General features: G+C 39.6%; 1 protein-coding gene across 2 annotated transcripts in view; it reads left to right on the forward strand.

The window, feature by feature from the left end:
* The window catches only part of ndrg2 (NDRG family member 2), a 105,884-nt gene that overhangs the window by 48,058 nt on the left and 36,667 nt on the right, over positions 1–21,159 (forward strand). For both annotated transcript variants that reach the window (XM_051719205.1, XM_051719196.1), the window contains exons 3-7: positions 871–912; positions 1,063–1,168; positions 5,376–5,496; positions 19,320–19,382; positions 19,508–19,568. In XM_051719205.1, coding sequence (XP_051575165.1) covers positions 871–912; positions 1,063–1,168; positions 5,376–5,496; positions 19,320–19,382; positions 19,508–19,568 — 393 coding nt within the window. The remainder of the gene's footprint in view (positions 1–870; positions 913–1,062; positions 1,169–5,375; positions 5,497–19,319; positions 19,383–19,507; positions 19,569–21,159) is intronic.

Below are 21,159 nucleotides of genomic sequence, written 5' to 3' on the forward strand. Positions count from 1 at the left end.
TTGACTTAATTTGACTTGATTTAATATAGTCTATTAATATGAAAATAAAAAAATAAGCATTGTATTTACATATAAAATATGTGCAAGTATATGTGCTTAATATATATATATATATATATATATATATATATATATATATATATATATATATATATATTACATAAAGTATGTCTGTATAAATTTATACAGGCATACTTTATGTAATATATTGTGATATATCAGATTTAATATGGGTTTGACCTGAAAGCTATGTAAATGTCAAATGGAGCTTAAGTATGAAAAAAAAAAAAAAAGTAGGAAAAAACCTGAACCCTTATATGGCATTCTTCCTCCTCATTTCATAAGTGTTAACTAGTAGCGTGTGGTTAACACCAGCCTTTAACTGTGGTACAATCACTGTAGTGTACGGTCTCTAGCCTATTGTTTTGCTCTGTGAAAAGTGAATATAGCTATTTCTACCGACTTGTATTGGACTACTTGTATTGGTGTACCTCAATATTGTCAGGTTGATTTAGTTATAGTAAATAATATTATTAATTTAAAACCAGTTTATTTTGATGTTTCCACATAATATGCATTTTTCAAGTTATGTGCCAAAACATTTTTTGCTGTGTAGTTTATACTTCAAAACCTGCTCTTCAGAAATTTTATACAGTATATCGCACAGCACAGATATGCTTTATAACTTGATTTGTTACACTTTTTATCTTTTGTATGAATTGTTGGTAAACATGTATTTGTCAACTGACAAAGTTATTGTGAGTTCAATGAGTTGGAAACGTTAAATGTTTTATTTAATATTTTAAAGTAACTGGTGCATGATGAAACATGCTGTGAGCGTGTGAAATTGTTGTGGTTGTTTCTGTGCAGGGAGCAGACATTGCAGCCAGGATACTGCTGGACCAAGGCCAGGTGGGTTAAAAGTGTGCTGGCCATATGCTATGCACAATCTCTCTTATGTATTATTCTTTTCCATATGTTCTATTATAGACACACATGCTTCATGTTTTACTTTGTATTCACCTCTTTCTCTGTATTCACCTCTTTCTCTGTGTGTTTTAGGAATACAATATCGAGACCCCTCACGGTGTGCTCCATGTGACAATTCATGGCACAGTAAACACGCGCAGACCCGCTATATTGACCATCCATGATGTGGGAATGGAGAGTAAGTCAGATTTAAAACATTACAAAATCATAAAAACACAACTAATACCTGCGCTTTGTCGAGGTTTATTGATAATCGTACACTCATATACAGAAGCTGTGCTGGATGAAATTAAGTTTTAATTGAAGTATTGTGTTGTAAATTCTCTGTAAGAGCCAACCTAACTCCAATAGTGTCAAATCAACAAATGCATTCAGGAGATGGATTGACACTAATTGAATCAGTCACATTTGCCAAAATCAATATATACTGTATATATACAGTATACTGTATATAGAAAAGCAGTTTACAGAAACAGTTCATCCCATGTGGCACAAACGTAGTAACAACCATCAAATTGAACTGGACCAAAACATACACTAATAACAGTAATTATACTAACTGATGTTGTTGAAAACATAGCAATAAACATGATAGACAGTAAAAGCAATACGGTACGAGAGTTGTTTGGCACAACACACAGCATTCACAATATAGCATGGCCTTATTGTTTTTATAAAACAGTTACTACATAGGGAAAATATTAAGGACACTAATTTTCATTAAAAAATTATTTTTTAATGATTGCCTTTTGATTGTAAACCTAGTGTCCAAAAGGCAATCAGATGCAGATTCAATGCAAATGCGCTCACATAGACTCCAAAAGAAGCACAGCATCCAGATGGGACACAAAATTATGTGTTTAGAGCCTCTTGTACAATGAACAGCAATCTGTACTCCCATGAATTCTAATGGCACAGTAATTTTCCATAGACTCCCATTGAAGCATGGCGTGATGGGGCTCAATGGGCGTGCATCCACTGTCTTCGATGCACATATTCATGTAGAAAAAGTGGATTTCATTACTTGCACAAACTGTTCAATAGTGGTGTATAATATTTTACACTATAATTCACAAAAAAACAAAAAAAAATCACAAACAGTAATATTTAATTTTAGGGATGCCAAAATAAAGGATTTATTTACTGTGATTTAATTATATTCAAATTGCCCTTTAAAAAATTAAAGCTATTAATCATGCCTACCGAAGTAGGTATTTTTCTACCACAGGGCAGGAAATTCATTTCCCCCTTACATGGCTCATATTGGGGGGTGGGCTTTATGCACTTTAGGGGAGAGTAAAATTTGGTATACTAAAACTGAAATGACTGAAATTGAAATTTTACTCTACTCTTACACTACTTTTCTTAGTTTGTGCCTCTAGTTTTAGGGGCCGTTTACACGACAACGTTTTCAACTAAAAACTGAAAACATTTTATGCATTTTGGCTGTTTGTTTACACGACAACGGCGTTTTGGGGCCTGAAAACACAAACTTTTGTAAACGGGTTTCAAAGTGCAAGTTTTTGAAAACGATGCCATTATCGTCTCTATGTAAACATACAAAAACGCGAATTTGTGAAAACGATGACGTCATGCGCATGAGTATTACGTGTTCAGTCTATAGGCATGCGCACGAGTACTTCAAAACAATGCGCGAGACATTCAAAACTACAGTGGCGGACTACAGGGCTGTGTTTGTGCTGCTCAAGGTTTTGAGTTTATTGACGCTTCTCCAGCAAAGTGTAGATTTACTGCATCACTACTACGACCAGCAATCGCCATCTTCATTGTTTGTATTCACCGCTCTGTGGAAGAATGCTTATGTGCGCAGGCACGTAGTGTTTCTTTACAAGGTGACATCGCCAACTACTGACCTGGCATGCATGATACAGCGTTTTTAATCGTTTTCATGGCTCCGTGTGAACGGGTATCATTTTGACAACGTTGTCGTCTATATGCGAAAATTGTCAAAAACGCAAAGGAAAAACGTTTCCATTTTTAGTACATCGTTGTCGTGTAAACGTGCCCTTATTCAGATGAAATGACATTTAAAGTATATAGCAGAGCTCAACATTAAGCATTATAAATTGGTCATTCACTTGTCCGAGTAAAAACATTGTGAAAACATGTCTGGAGAGAAAAAAAGGAAAAAAAATTCAATTGTGGTGTAAATATAATTCATTCTGAAGCATTGTTCTCATCAATATTCTCAAATAGTCACTTGTTTCCCAGGAAGATTTGATGCAGTCTTGTACTGACCTACATTTATATTGTTGTTCTTGGCAAATACATTTAACAAATCCTTAAATAGGTAGTTAAAAGCGTAGTTCACCCAAAAATGAAAATTCTGTCATGATTACCTGACCTCATGTTTTTTCGAGATGAGAGAAATTCAAATGGAACATAAAAGGAGATGTTAGGCAGAATGTTATTCCCAGTCACCATTCACATTCATTCATCTTTTTAACATACAATGATAGTGAATATTGACTGAGACTAACATTCCTTTTAACATCTCCTTTTGTGGTCCATGGATGAAAGAATGTCATACTTGTCATACATTAGGTAAGTTTTGACATAATTTTCATTTTTGGGTCAGCTAATCCTTTAAGAGTTTAAGTAAATTTTCACCAGAGAACATTAGACAAAATGCCCTGAAAATTAATAGATGAAATCTTGAAAGAGGGGACCTTGCTGCTAAATCAGTTATATGTATGTATATTATGAATATATTATTAATATTATGTTAATCGGTACATAGGCCTACTTATACTATGGGGTCATGAAATGCTCTTTTTTTATATATAGTTTTTTTTATTATAGAGATCTTCCCTCAGGTCCACTGATAATGTTAGTAAGTCTTTTTTTTTTTTTTTTTTTTTTTTTGCATTAAAACAGTTATAATTTAATAATATATGATCATTTTTCACCCTGTCTCTGGCCCTCTGTCTGAAACGCTCGGTTTTGGCCTAAGCACCTTCTTAAAACTTCAGTGTAAATGGCCACTGTTCTGACTGGCTAACATCGTGCAGCCCCTTGAAATCAGCCATATTTGAAACTCACACATAACATGCATCCAACACATTGCATCTGAATATATTTAACTGTTCATCTCAAGCACAACTGTTAACACTCACATCCTGTCTACACCTGACGTGAGAGTCGCATCACGTCAAATGCAATAGAACCCATTATAATCAATGATACTGTCTGCCATGGAAGCGTCCATTGTTGTGCATTGCACTGACAGTAAACAGTCTCGTTCTATTTTGCAGTGCACGCACTGGTGCTACTACTGCCAACAACACAAATAAACGGTTTAGAAAGTTTGTGTCGATGCGTCCGGTGTAGACACGCAGTGCCTTTTACCTGTGGGTTCAAATGCAAGTGAGCATCTGCTCTTACCACTTGGGTAACATTAATGCTTAATGAGTGTGACTAAAATAGTTGAAGAAGTAGATCTGCACAATGTTATACTATTTCTTTTTATTGATTTAAAAACAGCAGCAACATTTTGATCAAACTGATCTTCGTCAGGCACACATCAAGAGGCAACAGATCATTTAGTATCTCTGTCACAACCAAAAACATTATTATGTCCACTCATAATCTCACTTAATAAGAATAATTTGTTCAAACAAATTCAAACATTAGCAAAACACACATCAATGTCTTAAAATTACAAAAATTCTCTAAACATCAGTAATTCACAGGAATGAGGCAGAATTTAAGTAAAACCCTTTAAATTTTGACTAATACAGCAAAACACTTTGTTAGTGTTACATTTAAAATAAAAAAAAAATCATGTATATGAAGTGGTAGAATCTCAGGGCTGGTAACCATAAGGTTGCTGGTTCAATACCTGCAAACAGCAAGCCATGAGCTTATCAAGATCATCCCTTGTAACAAGTTGCTTCATTTAACCCAGGGTTATTGTCCCTGTTATAAATTTACTATAAGTAAGTTTGGATAAAAATGTCTGCTAATTGACCGCCCGCCCGCCGCCTACCCCCCACTACCCATGGCACTTCCAAGTTTTCTGATTGGCTAACACGTTCAGTTCTTTTTTTTTTTTTTTTTTGCTGTCACGTTCTGTTACATTTTAATGTATTGTAAAAATAATTACATTACAGAGACATTTCTAAGGTCACCTATTTCAGTGATGGCTGTCAGGTAGTAGAGCCATTTTCGTTGACATAACACATTTGTGGTTTTCCAAAAATGTAATCGCTTACAACAGCTTTAATCCCATAGCTACAGGTAGGGACTGTACCTGGAACTAGTGTACTGTCCTTGTGTCTTTTGAAAAAAAATAATAGCAAAAGAAAAAAAAAAAGTTCAAATTGATTCTAATATCCTTCCTTGTGTCTTTCTCTCTGACTCAGGTAAGAGCTGTTTCTCCACTCTGTTTAAGTTTGAGGAGATGCAGGAGATTGTGAAGAACTTCACTGTGGTCCATGTGGATGCTCCAGGACAGGAGGAGGGGGCTGCGGCCTATCCTGCAGGGTACATGCTTTGTGTGTGTGTGTGTATGTGCTTAGGGATGTTAATAATCCTTAATCAATTAATTGTCGTTAATAATTTGATTGATTAACTAGCCAGCAGACATTGATAAGGCTGTTTATACAGTCATCCGCCGCTAGAGGGCGCTTGCACGCTGCATGTGACATCTTATCCACATCAGAAGAATCCCACAGATGCACAGATCAGAGATGAAGCAGGCTCAATGTAAACAGTGTTGGAGCATTTCTCTATAAATGAACATCATGTTTTTTGCATACACCATGATAGTGCCACAGTGCAACATGTCAAGATCTTTTGATCTGCTGGTGGTCTTGTTTTATTCCAACGTACAATTACATCAGTGATTATAGGGAAAGCACAAAGGCACATTCAGCTGACATCTCACCAGCACCACAGAAATGGTTTATGAAGAACTGTTTACGCAGCGTGTAATTTTTTTTACTTAATTTCAAATAAAAAATACGTCCAAAGGTCCAAAATATCCCACAATCCATAACTTGAAGTTTTAATTAACTCAAATATGTATCTTCTGTACAAGTTATTATTAGCAGTAATTCATTGAGTAATTAAACAATTCACTAATTCGTACTAAACATAGCCTAAACTTATTAAAATACACTGAATTAAGAATATTTTAAGAGGAAAATGGCAATACATGCATTTCTTAAGTGAAGTAATTAAAATTATATTTAAACAGTAGGCTACATGCACATATTATTTGGAGTCCTCCATGTGTGATTATTGATCATTATACCACGGGTCTGTTGAATGCTTGATTCTGATTGGTTGACGGATGTTCTAATGTGTGCAATTATTTTTCAAGTAAACGGCTATGAAGTAGTTACAGGTCTTGACCGCATAACAGTTCCATATCACTTCTCCAAATTATTTCAGTTATTTCAAAGAGCCCTACAGGCTACCACAACAAAATAAACAATTAAAACAAAGACATTGGTTTAGTACATTGGATAAGAATGACAAACAATATCTATAATATCCTAAATTTATTTCAGTTTAGATTGAAAAGTGTCCTTGGGCTCTCTCTCTCTCTCTCTCTCTCTCTCTCTCTCTCTCTCTTTCATTCTCGTCTCACCCAAACACACACACACACACACACACACACACACACACACAGAGCCTTGAGTTGCGACCAACAAATAGAGCCACACCCCCTGTGACTTGATCAATACAACAGTTTCTATTATCCGAAATAACTTTTGATATGTGAAACTTTTTATGTTTCAATGTATTTTTCCCTAATCAGGCTCACATAGTCTCTCTTTCGCTCTCACATAAACTCTCTCGGGAGCAATGTCAGAACACCTCCGTGATTCACTGGGATTGTAAACAGTTGTTTAGCAATAGAAAAGCTATATACAAGAATGGCGACACTCGTTGCTGCTGAGACTTACACTTTGGCAATTTGAAGTGATGTTATTCCTGACGAGAGCCACTTTAAACACCGGTAATTCCACACGTGATCTCTCTGTTTCTCTATTTTTCTCGCTCGCTCGTGCGCACAAACACACATGTTGGTGCGGCTATCCTTATGAGGACTCTCCTACCTTCACACTCAGTGCCTCTTTGCTTGACATCATGAGAAAATCAAAAGAAATCAGCCAAGACCTCAGTAAAAAAATTGTGGACCTCCACAAGTCTGGCTCATCCTTGGGAGCAATTTCCAAAGACCTGAAGGTACCACGTTCATCTGTACAAACAAAAGAAGCCACTGCTCCAAAACCACCATAAAAAAGCCTGACTACAGTTTGCATGTGCACATGGGAACAAAGATCTTACTTTTTGGAGAAATGTCCTTCGGTCTGATGAAACAAAAATTGAACTGTTTTGCCATACTGACCATCGTTATGTTTGGAGGAAAAAAGGTGAGGCTTGCAAGCAGAAGAACACCATCCCAACCGTGAAGCATGGGGGTTGCAGCATCATGTTGTGGGGGTGGTTTGCTGCAGGAGGGACTGGTGCACTTCACAAAATAGATGACCTCATGAGGAAGGAAAATTATGTGGATATATTGAAGCAACATCTCAAGACATCAGCCAGGAAGTTAAAGTTAGGTCGCAAGTGGGTCTTCCAAATGGACAATGACCCCAAGCATACCTCCAAAGTTGTGGCAAAATGGCTTAAGGACAACAAAGGCAAGGTATTGGAGTGGCCATCACAAAGCCCTGACCTCAATCCAATAGAAAATTTGTGGGCAGGACTGAAAAAGTGTGTGCGAGCAAGGAGGACTACAAACCTGACTCAGTTACACCAGTTCAGTCTGGAGGAATGGGCCAAATTTCCAGCAATTTATTGTGAGAAGCTTGTGGAAGGCTACCCAAAATGTTTGACCCAAGTTAAACAATTTAAAGGCAATGCTACCAAATACTACCAAATAATATGTAAACTTCTGACCCACTGAGAATGTGATGAAAGAAATAAAAGCTGAAATAAATCATTCTCTCTACTATTATTCTGACATTTCACATTATTAAAATAGTGATCCTAACCGACCTAAGACAGGGAAAGTTTTCTATAATTAAATGTCAGGAATTGTGAAGAACTGAGTTTAAAAGTATTTGGCTAAGGTTTATGTAAACTTCTGACTTCAACTGTAAGTACTTTGGATTATAAATACTACATAGTATTTTTTTAAATACTAACCATTTAAAAAATATATCAAGGATAAGATTTTTCACATTAAGGTTATGAGAATTTAGTAGTGATGGGAAGTCGACTACAAAAGAGTCGATTCATCAACTCTGATTAGCCCTAGTATCAGAGTTGAATAAAATATAGGAATCAATTATAGCAGTGGCAGCTGGTGCTTTTCAAAAGTGGGAAAGCAATTTTATTTAAACTATTGTTTTTGGTGTCTACAGTGTTGGTCCCACAGCTACTACCTCTTAAACAGTGAAATTCTTTGATGAAAATAATTAAGCTCAAACCTGTTTTTGCAACAAAATAGCAAAATATCAGATTATAAAAGATGAAATACATCAGATTTTATAGAATTGCATAGAACTGTGCATGTATGTCCGAGCCTCCGAACACTCTGCGCTCAACAGCAGTGCTTTTACATTTCATAAGCTGTCATGGCGCCTGACTCTCCGCTCCTTGTGCGCGCATCATTGCAGGCATATAAACTGGAGCACAGTTTAGGATTTTTTGACTGAAGGGAGGAGCCATCTTTCAGTTCCTAAACTGCAAAAAATCAGTAGTGCAGCAAAGCTATGCAGCGTCTCATTCCCTTCTATCAGGGAACCAAGTTTACATGCATAACCGAGACATTCCCTTTCTAGTCGGTCTCTTGATGCTACGTCAGTAGCTGGCGCTATGGGAATCGTATCCCATAACGCCTTGCTACTGATTCATACGCTCTAGAACAATGCTTACAAGCCAACAGGCAAGGTTGGGAGGGTTGCTTTAAAAATATAATCCACTACAAATACTGATTACTTGGTTAAAAATGTATTCAGTAACCTAATTAATTTACCACAATAAGAAGGTAATTGTAATGATGCTGGCAATGACAGGCAGACGATGATGATGAAGTGTAGAACCCAAGTGCAGTTTATTACTAGAAGCGTGAAAACCAAAAGCATGACTACAAAACATAAATATGAACTTGACTATAAAACAAAACATAAACATGAACTTGACTTGACTAAATTAGACTTGAAATAACTTCCAAACAACACTACAACACACAATACCTGACAATGGGCAATGGCAAACATGAGGCTTAAATATGTGGACAAGTGAGAAACATGACAATGATAACCAATGACAAGACAGAACTGATAACCAGGTAACAAGACAATAAACCAATGAAAGCAAGACGCATGAACATGGAGGGAAACATGAAATCACATGACCAGGGGACCATATGACATGGCAAGGAAACAGGAAATAGCATGACATGGAACACATGACTATAAAACAGGAACTAAACTTTCAAAATAAAAGACATTAACACAAAACATGAACAAAAACACATAAAACCATGACATGACATATCCCCCCCACTAGGGGTGGCTCCCGATGCCCCAAAACAAAAACAGACTTCAAGAGGGAGCTGGGGGGGGGGGGTGGGGGGGGACTGTGGTGACTTGACATGGTTACATGGCATGACATGGTAACATGGTATGGCAGGATCCTGACTTGGCTGTGGTAGGCGTGGAAGCTGACTCATTGGCCTTGGCAGGCGTGAGCGCTGGACCGTGGCGCAAAGGCTTGCTTGTGACATGGCACGGAGCAGGCTAAGGCATTGCTGTGACATAGCACGGAGCAGACTCGGGCGTGGCTGTGACTTGGCATGGGGCAGACTCGGGCGTGCCTGTGACATGGCACGGAGCAGTATCGGGTGTGGCTGTGACATGGAGCAGACTTAGGATCTGGGGCAGAAGGTGATGCAAGCTCAGCGACCATGACGTGGGACGCTGGCTCGTCGCCCATGACGTGGGACTCTGGCTTGGTGGTCGTGACTTGGGGCTCTGGCTCGTTATCCGCCTCCCCTATAGTGAACGGTGAACCACTTATCAGTAGGGCAAGGTCGATATACTGAGTCAGGCTGTAGGTACTCCAACCGTCAGGCATCAGGGTGGAGACCGGCTCATTCAGCCCAAAAAGGAAACAGTCCTTGAGGGCAATCTCATTAAAGTCGACCCTGCAGGCCAGAGTGCAGAAGTCCTCAACATATTCCTCCAGGGGACGATTCCCCTGACGTAAACGAAGAAGCTGAACTGCTGGGTTCGTTTTGCAGTCAGGTATTCTGTAACAGTGCTGGCAATGACAGGCAGACGATGATGATGAAGTGTAGAACCCAAGTGCAGTTTATTACTAGAAGTGTGAAAACCAAAAGCGTGACTACAAAACATAAACATGAACTTGACTTGACTATAAAACAAAACATAAACATGAACTTGACTTGAATAAACTAAACTTGACATGACTTGACTTCCAAACAACATTACAACGCACAATACCTGACAATGGACAATGGCAAACATGAGGTTTAAATACATGGACAAGGGAGAAACATGACAATGATAACCAATGACAAGACAGAACTGATAACAAGGTAACAAGACAATAAACCAATGAAAGCAAGACACATGAACATGGAGGGAAACATTAAATCACATGACCAGGGGACCACATGACATGAAACAGGGAATCACATGACATGGCAAGGAAACAGGAAATAACATGACATGGAACACATGACTATAAAACAGGAACTAAACTTCCAAAATAAAAGACATTAACACAAAACATGAACAAAAACACATAAAACCATGACACATCCCCCCCACTAGGGGTGGCTCCTGACGCCCCAAAACAAAAACAGACTTCAAGAGGGAGCTGGGGGGGGGGGGGACTGTGGTGACTTGACATGGTTACATGGCATGACATGGTAACATGGTACGGCAGGATCCTGACTTGGCCGTGGTAGGCGTAGATGCAGACTCATTGGCCTTGGCAGGCGTGAGCGCTGGACCGTGGAGCAAAGGCTTGCTTGTGACATGGCATGGAGCAGTCTGGGGCTTGGCTGAGACATGGCATGGAGCAGACAGAAGCTTGGCTGTGACATGGCATGGAGCAGGCTCGGGCGTGGCTGTGAAATGGCACGGAGCAGGCCGAGGCATGGCTGTGACATGGAGCAGACTTAGGATCTGGGGCAGAAGTTGGCGCAAGCTCAGCGACCATGACGTGGGACCCTGGCTCGTCGCCCATGACGTGGGACCCTGACTCATCGCCCATGACGTGGGACTCTGGCTTGGTGGTCATGACTTGGGGCTCTGGCTCGTTATCCGCCTCCCCTATAATGAACGGTGAACCACTTATCAGTAGGGCAAGGTCGATATACTGAGTCAGGCTGAAGGTACTCCAACCGTCTGGCATCAGGGTGGAGACCGGCTCATTCAGCCCAAAAAGGAAACAGTCTTTGAGGGCAATCTCATTAAAGTCGACCCTGCAGGCCAGAGTGCAGAAGTCCTCTACATATTCCTCCAGGGGACGATTCCCCTGACGTAAACAAAGAAGCTGAACTGCTGGGTTCATTTTGCGGTCAGGTATTCTGTAACAATGCTGGCAATGACAGGCAGACGATGATGATGAAGTGTAGAACCCAAGTGCAGTTTATTACTAGAAGCGTGAATACCAAAAGCGTGAATACAAAACATAAACATGAACTTGACTATAAAACAAAACATAAACATGAACTGGACTTGACATGACTTGACTTGACATGACTTGACTTGACTTGAAATAACATAACATGACTTGACTTGACTTCCAAACAACATTACAACACACAATACCTGACAATGGACAATGGCAAACACGAGGTTTAAATACATGGACAAGGGAGAAACATGACAATGATAACCGATCACAAGACAGAACTGGTAACAAGACAATAAACCAATGAAAGCAAGACACATGAACATGTAGGGAAAAATGAAATCACATGACCAGGGGACCACATGACATGAAACAGGGAATCACAGACATGGCAGGGAAACAGGAATAACATGACATGGAACACATGACTATAAAACAGGAACTAAACTTCCAAAATAAAAGACATTAACACAAAACATGAACAAAAACACATAAAACCATGACAGTACTGTAATCAGATTACTTTTAATTACTTTTGGATTACCTCAAGGTCACATGTGGATAAAGTCAACAGAAAAGCAATATGATCTTGAAGACTTAAGTATGCCTTCTGGATACACTCAAAAAAAAAAATGAACAATGTTATAAGTAATGTGGCTATTATTATATCTATTATAAAAAAACAATAAAAACAGGGACACTGCCTACTTAATTGGAAAACAGAATATGTTCAAATGTAGAAAAACTCAGTATTTTTAAACAAATCAGGTTTGAGTCCTCTATCTGCTACAGAAAAAGAAAATGGCTTATTTTCTCATCAAGCAAATACAATTAGAAAAGATGCACTGAGTTATGTCTTATTTAACATTAAACAGAATCTGACAGGATATACCTCATATTGGAAAACACTGCAAAGTTAATTCACCATTCACTAACGTCAGACAGTTTTCAATAGGTAGATCACTGGCTATCTTCATCATCATCATTATTAGTGCAATGCCTCCAGTGTCTTCTCTCTGCTTGCTCATGGTCCACAGTCTAACATCACCAGCTAATGTTTAATGAAGAAGAAAAAAAAAATTCTAGTTTAAAGGATAGATCGAAGATCTAAAAAATAGTTCATTTTATTGACCCTAATTACTTATTTACTATAGTCTTGCTAAATTATAAGTGCCCTGCTGAAATTTCACGTGGTTTATTGATAATCATGACACAAGGTAATGCTTGGTAGCCTGAGCCAGCTGTTTGCTTTCTACACTGTGCACAGTAGTGATGTTTATTATGTGAATGAATGGGTCTTTTTAAAAGAATCTTTTAAGTGAGCAAATTGTTCTTGTTCACCTCCATACACCGACTCTGATATTTCTCGTTCAATGACGTCTCTCCCTTTCGAATCAAAGGAGGTCTAGTTTGAAGCACTTGATTGTTTGGTGGCTTTTTATGCCTGTAAAGACTGACTATAGCTTGAGCCAGTAGCATTCCATTGCGGGCTGTGAAGGAGCAAATCATTGGTTTGACCCACTAAACTCATTCACCCCATCACCCTTACAAAACATCTAGAGTTCTGGCAAACTAGTCACAAACTTGCTGCAGGTTTGCCATTCATTATTTTCACATGCAAATTAGCTTGTGATTTGCCACAAATGTATGCCAGACATTTACAGCTCTTACTGGTAGTGATGAACCTGCAGGAAACCTTTGGCAACAGTAGACAATTTGCAGCAAGTTTGCCGCAAAGCTCATTTGCATGTGAAAATAATAATTTTTTGTAAGGGCACTGAATGAGTAAGGATCAAGATCTGTTGACCAACTGAAGAGGAGGAGGTATGACGTTTACTTCGGTAATCTCATTCAACAAGAAGAAAAAGTGTCTAAATGCTTTGAAGCTGAGCACTGCCTGCACAGGACCTAGCTTGTACTATGACGTCAAGCACTGGCTACGACAACCCTTAGACTTCTGACGAGCCCCATTTAAGGGCCAGACATGGAATCTCCACAGCTCTGGCTGGGGATGCAGATGGTGCTTTTAGCTTGGGATAGCAGATGTTCACAGAGGATCATCCAGCAGCACTAAGGGCTCTGGAAACCAAGGATTGTTGGGTCATTCCAGCGCAACAAACAAAACAGTTTCCTTGTCTTTCCGAACCTTGCACAACACCTGGTGTAGTAAGCGAACAGGAGGAAAAGTATTAAGTTTCACTGTCCATTTGTGAGCAAGGGTGTCCACCCCAGAGCCAACAATGTCTCATCTCCAGTGAGGCAAAGAGGTCCACCTCAGCTTCCAGAATACTTCCAAAATCCTCTGAACCATTTTAGGATGAATTTTCCATTCCCTGGGTCTGATACCCTGAAGCGAGAGCAGGTCTGCTCTGCAGTTCAGATGACCTGGGATGTGCAGAGCACGTAGTAAAAGGAGATGCTTCTCGCTCCAGAGGAGAATACAACATGCCAACGTTTTATGTATGCCACAGCTATGGTATTGTTTGTACAGATTAAAATGTGAAAGCCCAGCATGTCTGCCCTGTTCAAGACGCGGACACCACTCAGCCTTAGCGGAGTCAATGCTGTATCAATGCTCTTAGTAAAAGTGTGAGGAGCTAGGGACAGGCTGAAGTGAAAGAACTTTAAATTGGAATTCTGCACCTTCAAAGGTGAATCAAGAGAATCACCTATGGCGAGAGGCTATTTGTACATAAAAGTACACATCCTTCTGTTCCACTGACATGAACCAATTAAACAGATGGACTATCATAGACCTGCTAATTGTCTTGGCAGTGATCTTGGTGACCCGGAGCACCAAATCTGAAGTAAAATGTAGTTCTTTAAAGGACTCAAGGTCCGACCCACGTTCGTCCATGTCCTTCAATAGGTCTACCTTGTGGGCATGCAGAACCGTCATGGTGGAGTGGAGGGGCACAAGTGGGCAGCGACTGCCTCTTCGACAGGGGTAATTGCTAAGTAGGGATGCTGCAATTATAAGGTTTTACTATTAACCGCGATTATAAATGTCACGGTTAATTTAAACGTAAAAATTTTGAATCAACGGTTAAAAACCGTGAAATGCTTTACACGTGGCAAAACTTTTATATATAATGTATAAATATATAATATAAAAGAGTTATTCAGAAGATTTTATAAGACTAAATGTGAAAAACTCTTGTGCATGTGTGAGTACTGGAGCTGTTGCTATGGTTACAGTGGTGTGGCCACGTGGTGCTTGATGGCCAGGTGTTGCGGGGTGAACATGAACTTTCAATTCATGTATAACAGAGGAATTCGATCTGCCAGACTCATATCCACCAAAAAAAGCATCTGTTTGCGAGCATTTAAATGACTGACTGAGCACGACAGGTATAAAACATGCAGACAGAAGTCAAAGTAAGATAAACATGCATGTTTGTCACACTTAAATGTTTCAGATCATCAAACAAGTTTAAATATTAGTCAAAGATAACACAAGTAAACACAAAATGCAGTTTTTAAATGAAGGTTGTTATTATTAAGGGAAAACAAAATCCAAATCTACATGGCCCTGTGTGAAAAAGTGATTGCCCCCTAAACCTAATAACTGGTTGGGCCACCCTTAGCAGCAACAACTGCAATCAAGCGTTTGCGATAACTTGCAATGGGTCTTTTACAGCGCTGTGGAGGAATTTTGGCCCACTCATCTTTGCAGAATTGTTGTAATTCAGCCACATTGGAGGGTTTTCGAGCATGAACTGCCTTTTTAAGGTCATGCCACAGCATCTCAATAGGATTCAGGTCAGGACTTTGACTAGGCCACTCCAAAGTCTTCATTTTGTTTTTCTTCAGCCATTCAGAGGTGGACTTGCTGGTGTGTTTTGGATCATTGTCCTGCTGCAGAACCCAAGTTTGCTTCAGCTTGAGGTCACGAACAGATGGCCGGACATTCTCCTTCAGGATTTTTTGGTAGACAGCAGAATTCATGGTTCCATTTATCACAGCAAGTCTTCCAGGTCCTGAAGCAGCAAAACAGCCCCAGACCATCACACTACCACCACCATATTTTACTGTTGGTATGATGTTCTTTTTCTGAAATGCGGTGTTACTTTTACGCCAGATGTATTGGGACACACACCTTCCAAAAAGTTCAACTTTTGTCTCGTCAGTCCACAGAGTATTTTCCCAAAAGTCTTGGGGATCATCAAGATGTTTTCTGGCAAAAATGAGACGAGCCTTAATGTTCTTTTTGCTCAGCAGTGGTTTTCGTCTTGGAACTCTGCCATGCAGGCCATTTTTGCCCAGTCTCTTTCTTATGGTGGAGTCATGAACACTGACCTTAACTGAGGCAAGTGAGGCCTGCAGTTCTTTGGATGTTGTTGTGGGGTCTTTTGTGACCTCTTGGATGAGTCGTCGCTGCGCTCTTGGGGTAATTTTGGTCGGCCGGCCACTCCTGAGAAGGTTCACCACTGTTCCATGTTTTCGCCATTTGTGGATAATGGCTCTCACTGTGGTTCTCTGGAGTCCCAAAGCTTTAGAAATGGCTTTATAACCTTTTCCAGACTGATAGATCTCAATTACTTTCTTTCTCATTTGTTCCTGAATTTCTTTGGATCTCGGCATGATGTCTAGCTTTTGAAGATCTTTTGGTCTAGTTCACTTTGTCAGGCAGGTCCTATTTAAATGATTTCTTGATTGAGAACAGGTGTGGCAGTAATCAGGCCTGAGTGTGGCTAGAGAAATTGAACTCAGGTGTGATAAACCATAGTTATGTTTTAACAGGTGGAGCAAACACTTTTTCACACAGGGCCATGTAGGTTTGGATTTTGTTTTCCCTTAATAATAACAACCTTCATTTAAAAACTGCATTTTGTGTTTACTTGTGTTATCTTTGACTAATATTTAAACTTGTTTGATGATCTGAAACATTTAAGTGTGACAAACATGCAAAAAAATAAGAAATCAGGAAGGGGGCAAACACTTTTTCACACCACTGTGTGTGTATATATATATATATCCATTGTAAATGTCTCCATTGAGAGAAATGTTCTGCTATTTAAATGCAGATGAATGGAGGATTCGGTTTGCAGTGTGTTCATGCCCCAGAGGTTGCTCCTGCAGAAGTATCACTTTTTCTTTTTTTTCTTTTTCCTTCTGTTTTTGTATGATTTGAAAGTGTATAGGCATAATTAAAATGTTTTATGTATTTATGTAATACAGAAATTATACACAAAATAACAGAATAGTGTTGGAATTGTGACAAATGTTCATTCATTCAGATTATTTTTAAGTGAAGTGTAACTTTTTCAGTTTTCATAGTATTTTTAAATAAAACTTTTTTACGTGATATGAAGATAAAAGAAAATGTTGTTAATCTTGTACAGTTTGATCACTTTCGATTAGGTTTTTTGTTTTTTTTTGAAGGGGGGTGCGGTCTGAGACCGTCAATCCACTCATCTTATCAGGTGGCTTGTTGAGCACATTACCACGGAGATGTAGCTCATGTGGAGGCTCACGCTATTCTCTCACAACTCGCCACGCGCTCCACTGAGAGCGAGAACCACATTATAGTGAGCACGAGGAGGATACCCCATGTGACTCTACCCTCCCTAGCAACCGGGCCAATTTGGTTGCTTAGGAGACCTGGCTGGAGTCACTCAGATTGGAGCATCTCTAATTATATACCTCCTATTTAAATTTTGTGTATTTATCAGTTTTCTTATTATAGGGCTGCCCTTTGCGTCCACATATACACAGAAATATGGCCACCAAGAAAGTTGTGATATGATATGTATTTTTGCATCAGTGCTAATTTGCAAATAATCGTAAAACCGGTTCACCATTTTTCCTTAGACGGTAATCTAACCATCAAAAATGCACTGAGTGGCATCCCTAGTCCTAATTAGCCTTTCTGATCAGCGAGTTTAGCGTCATGAAGGCCACTGCACCAGCAATATGCACTCTTGCTAAATAGGGAGAGTGCCATGTTTTAACAAGCTGATCATGTTGCTTTTGGAGGAACAGCACCAGGCAGTGGAACTTTAGAGTTGCAGCGACTTGTTGAAAACCGTTCATCATAGTGAGAGCGTTCAGGCACATCAAGAGTGGGCCAATCGCGCTTAACCACCCGCATGTGAATCTCCATCAACTCAGCATTAGAAGCCGCTACAACCTGGTTTCCAGCCCCACTAGGAAAAATGCCAGTGAGCATCTCAGCCTAGTGTGACCAGGTCTCACTATCTAAAGCCTCCAACGATATAGCATCCCCTTCGTCACCGTCTCAGCCAAACGTGATCAGACCATGTTTGCCAATTGTGGGGCGAAGATCATTACAGGCGAACTGAACAGACAAATCTGCATTAGTTGGAGAAGAGGAGAGCCGTCTGTGCCGGTGACATATCCTCAAGCTCTCTAAACTCTGTATCCTGTCCTTGCTTTCCTGCCGCAGAGGTGTGATATATGGAGGAAAGGTGATCGGTGTAACTTTTTGAAAGGAAGAAAGAGCGAAACGTTCTGAGTTTCGTGCATTGGCAATGAACACAATCGGTCTCAGCGAGCACAGCTTCCACGTGGGCTCAGCCCAGGCAAAGCGAAAAGTACTTGTGCCTGTCAGACACAGCGAAAAATTGCTGACAAGGAGGAAAAAGTTTGCAAAACACTCTTGAAAAAAAAACACGTAAAGAAGTGATGAGTCCAGCTTGCAGAGCATGAGAGATGTAATGGCCTTCCACAGAGAAAAATTCTGCTGAAATGGCGCTGTGTTTTAGATTATATGCCTGCGATGACATGCGCACAAGAGCCGGAGCGTCAAGCACCATCTGCCAGTAGATTGCTGTGATTCCATACAGGCTTCAGAGATTGTCACTCCTGGAAGGAGTTCCCAGAGAGTCACCTATTGACGCTGATTCAAAAGACCAACTTGAAAGGGAACTAATGATACAGGTATATGCCATAAACTCATGCGTGGCTTTAATGGAACTCTAAAGGCCATGAGTCCACTGTCTTCTATGGACGTATTTGTGTAGAAAAAAGCAGACTACGTTACTTAACTCAAGTAGTGATGTGTGATATTTCACATTTGCTAAAATATTGAAATGCACAAAGAGTAATATGTTTAATATGTTGATGTATGTAATATGTTGTATTATTTGAACAAATATTAAACTTGCCATAATTTCTGCATTTCTTATAAAATTTTTGGTGGAAGCTGATAGGAAGTAAATGGATGCTGGTTTTAGCTACTTGTTGGCATGTATGTGCGTGCGTGCGTACGTTTCTTTTTCTCACTCTCTCTACCAGCTGACATTTCATTCGTGGCTTTGGGGGCATATATTTCAAACCCCTCCCTCGCTCCAGCTACATTTCGAGTTAAGAGTTGGAGTCAACTCCAAAAAACTTGGAATCACACAATTTTCTTAATTATCATGAAAACCTTAAAATAAAAATCCTAATGTTCCTACAATATGTTTCATTTTCCATATGAAAAATATGTATTTTTTTTTTTTTATGTGGGGTGAAATATGAACCAAACATGTTCTTTAACATTTTCGTGAGCTTCATCTGTATAAGCGTGTAACTGTGTTTGTCTGTGTGCCTGCAGATGCACACTTTTTTGTATACTTGTATACAAAAGTTGCAGTGTCTTGCGTAGGCTTTAAACAGTCAAATGTTCCTATATTTAAGATAAGCAATTGAAATTTTGTTTCTTCACCTGACAGATACCAGTATGCTTCTATGGATCAGATTTCTGAGATGCTTCCTGCTGTCTTGCAGTATTTTAAGTGAGTCAAAACAATTCGGCTTATTTCATCCACAAACTACACTTGCACACTACAACAATGCCAAATGATGATTCTTGTACATAAATGATTCAGTGTATTATGGCTAATTATTTGTATATGTTCAGTTTCCGCACAGTTATCGGGGTTGGTGTTGGAGCCGGAGCTTACATCCTGTCTAAGTTCACTGTGAGTTGTCTTTCTGTTAGCAGAAGTTTGCCCACATGCCCAATTAAACATGTTTAATATATATATTATTTAAGATTTTCTGCATGTGAAATCATAAGACCTGAGGGCAAATGGTAACGTTGTAATGTTAGTTTATGAAGTCATTTGATTAGGGGTCCAAATGTATTTACAAATGTTTAGGTGAGGAAGTTTTCTTGAAGTCCCCAATGAAATTTAAATTGGAGTTTTGTGTTTTTTAGTTCATTAATGTTAGCTTTGATGTAATTTATATATGCAAGTGTTAGGTCTGCCACCTTGCCCCTGTGAAATTCCTGGACATTCAGTTGATGATAAAGGTTTTCTTGCCATCATACAAGCAATAAACAGTTATGACTTTAACCTTGGTTTCCTGAAAGGAGGGAACAAGATGCTGTGTCAGTAGCTGACACTATGGGACCCCATTCCAGGAGTGACCATCTCTGAAGCCCATATGGAATCACATCAATCTCATTGGCAGATGCCGACTGGTGCTCCACCCCTTATGCATGCGTCATCATGAGCATATAAATCAGAGCACAGTGCCATATTGTCAGGAAGTGAAGAGCCATCTCTTGGTCTCTAAAAAGTGAGAAACGTATACTTATGCAGCACCTTGTTCCCTCCATTCAGGGTACCAAGTTTACGGTTGTAACCATGATGTTCCCTTTTAAGTCGGTCACTTCAACGCTGCGGCAGTATGATGCTCTGGGAATCGTATACCATAATGTTGTGCTATGATTCATATGCACTAGAGCAATGCCCTCTAGCTGATAACATAGTGAAAAGGCATCGAAATAACCACCCCCTCATATTGACAAATAGAGAGAAATAAAAAAAATAAAAAAATGTTGTGGTAAAAACATTACAAAAATGTGAAAATTGATAAGAAGCTCTCCATCGGATCACAATAAGGAATAGAGAATACCAAGGTCAAAGACTTGAAACATATTACAATGACGCACACCAACAGGGTGTGAAACACTGACATATTAGCCCTCCTTCAGAGTTAAAATCTGGGAAGAGAGGGAGGAAACATCCAAGTTAAAACCTGGCACAGGTTTTAGGGGAAGCCCAGCCTGCTGCAAGGCAGATGTTCTCCAAGGACACACCCTTTTCCCAAGCCCAGGAAGAGGCCATGCTCCTGGTGGAATGGGCCTTAACACACATGGGGCACTGAATGCATTGTGAATCGTACTCGAGCAAAATGGCAATAAACAACCCAGTTAAAGAGTCATTGCTTGGAGACAGCCAAACATTTTGTGCCGCCTCCAAAGCAAACACAGTTCTGATCTGACAGCCTGAATTGACTTGTTCAGTCAATATATATCCAATGCCTTCGTGGGCCAAAACATATGCAGCCTCTTTGCCTCGTCAGTCTTAAATGGAGGAGGAGAGAATGCCTACAAGGTGACAACCTGAGCGTTGAAAAGAATGGCCAGTAATTTGGGCACATAACTTTCCTAGGCTTGAGAACGGCTTTCAACAAGCCTGGTCCAAACTATAAGCAAGAGTCCTTGTCTGACAAGGCCTGAAGGTCCCCAACACATTTGACTGAAGCCAAAGCAAGTAGCAG

This window comes from Myxocyprinus asiaticus, chromosome 2 (genome assembly GCF_019703515.2).
Source record: "Myxocyprinus asiaticus isolate MX2 ecotype Aquarium Trade chromosome 2, UBuf_Myxa_2, whole genome shotgun sequence".
NCBI classification, from domain to species: Eukaryota; Metazoa; Chordata; class Actinopteri; order Cypriniformes; family Catostomidae; genus Myxocyprinus; species Myxocyprinus asiaticus.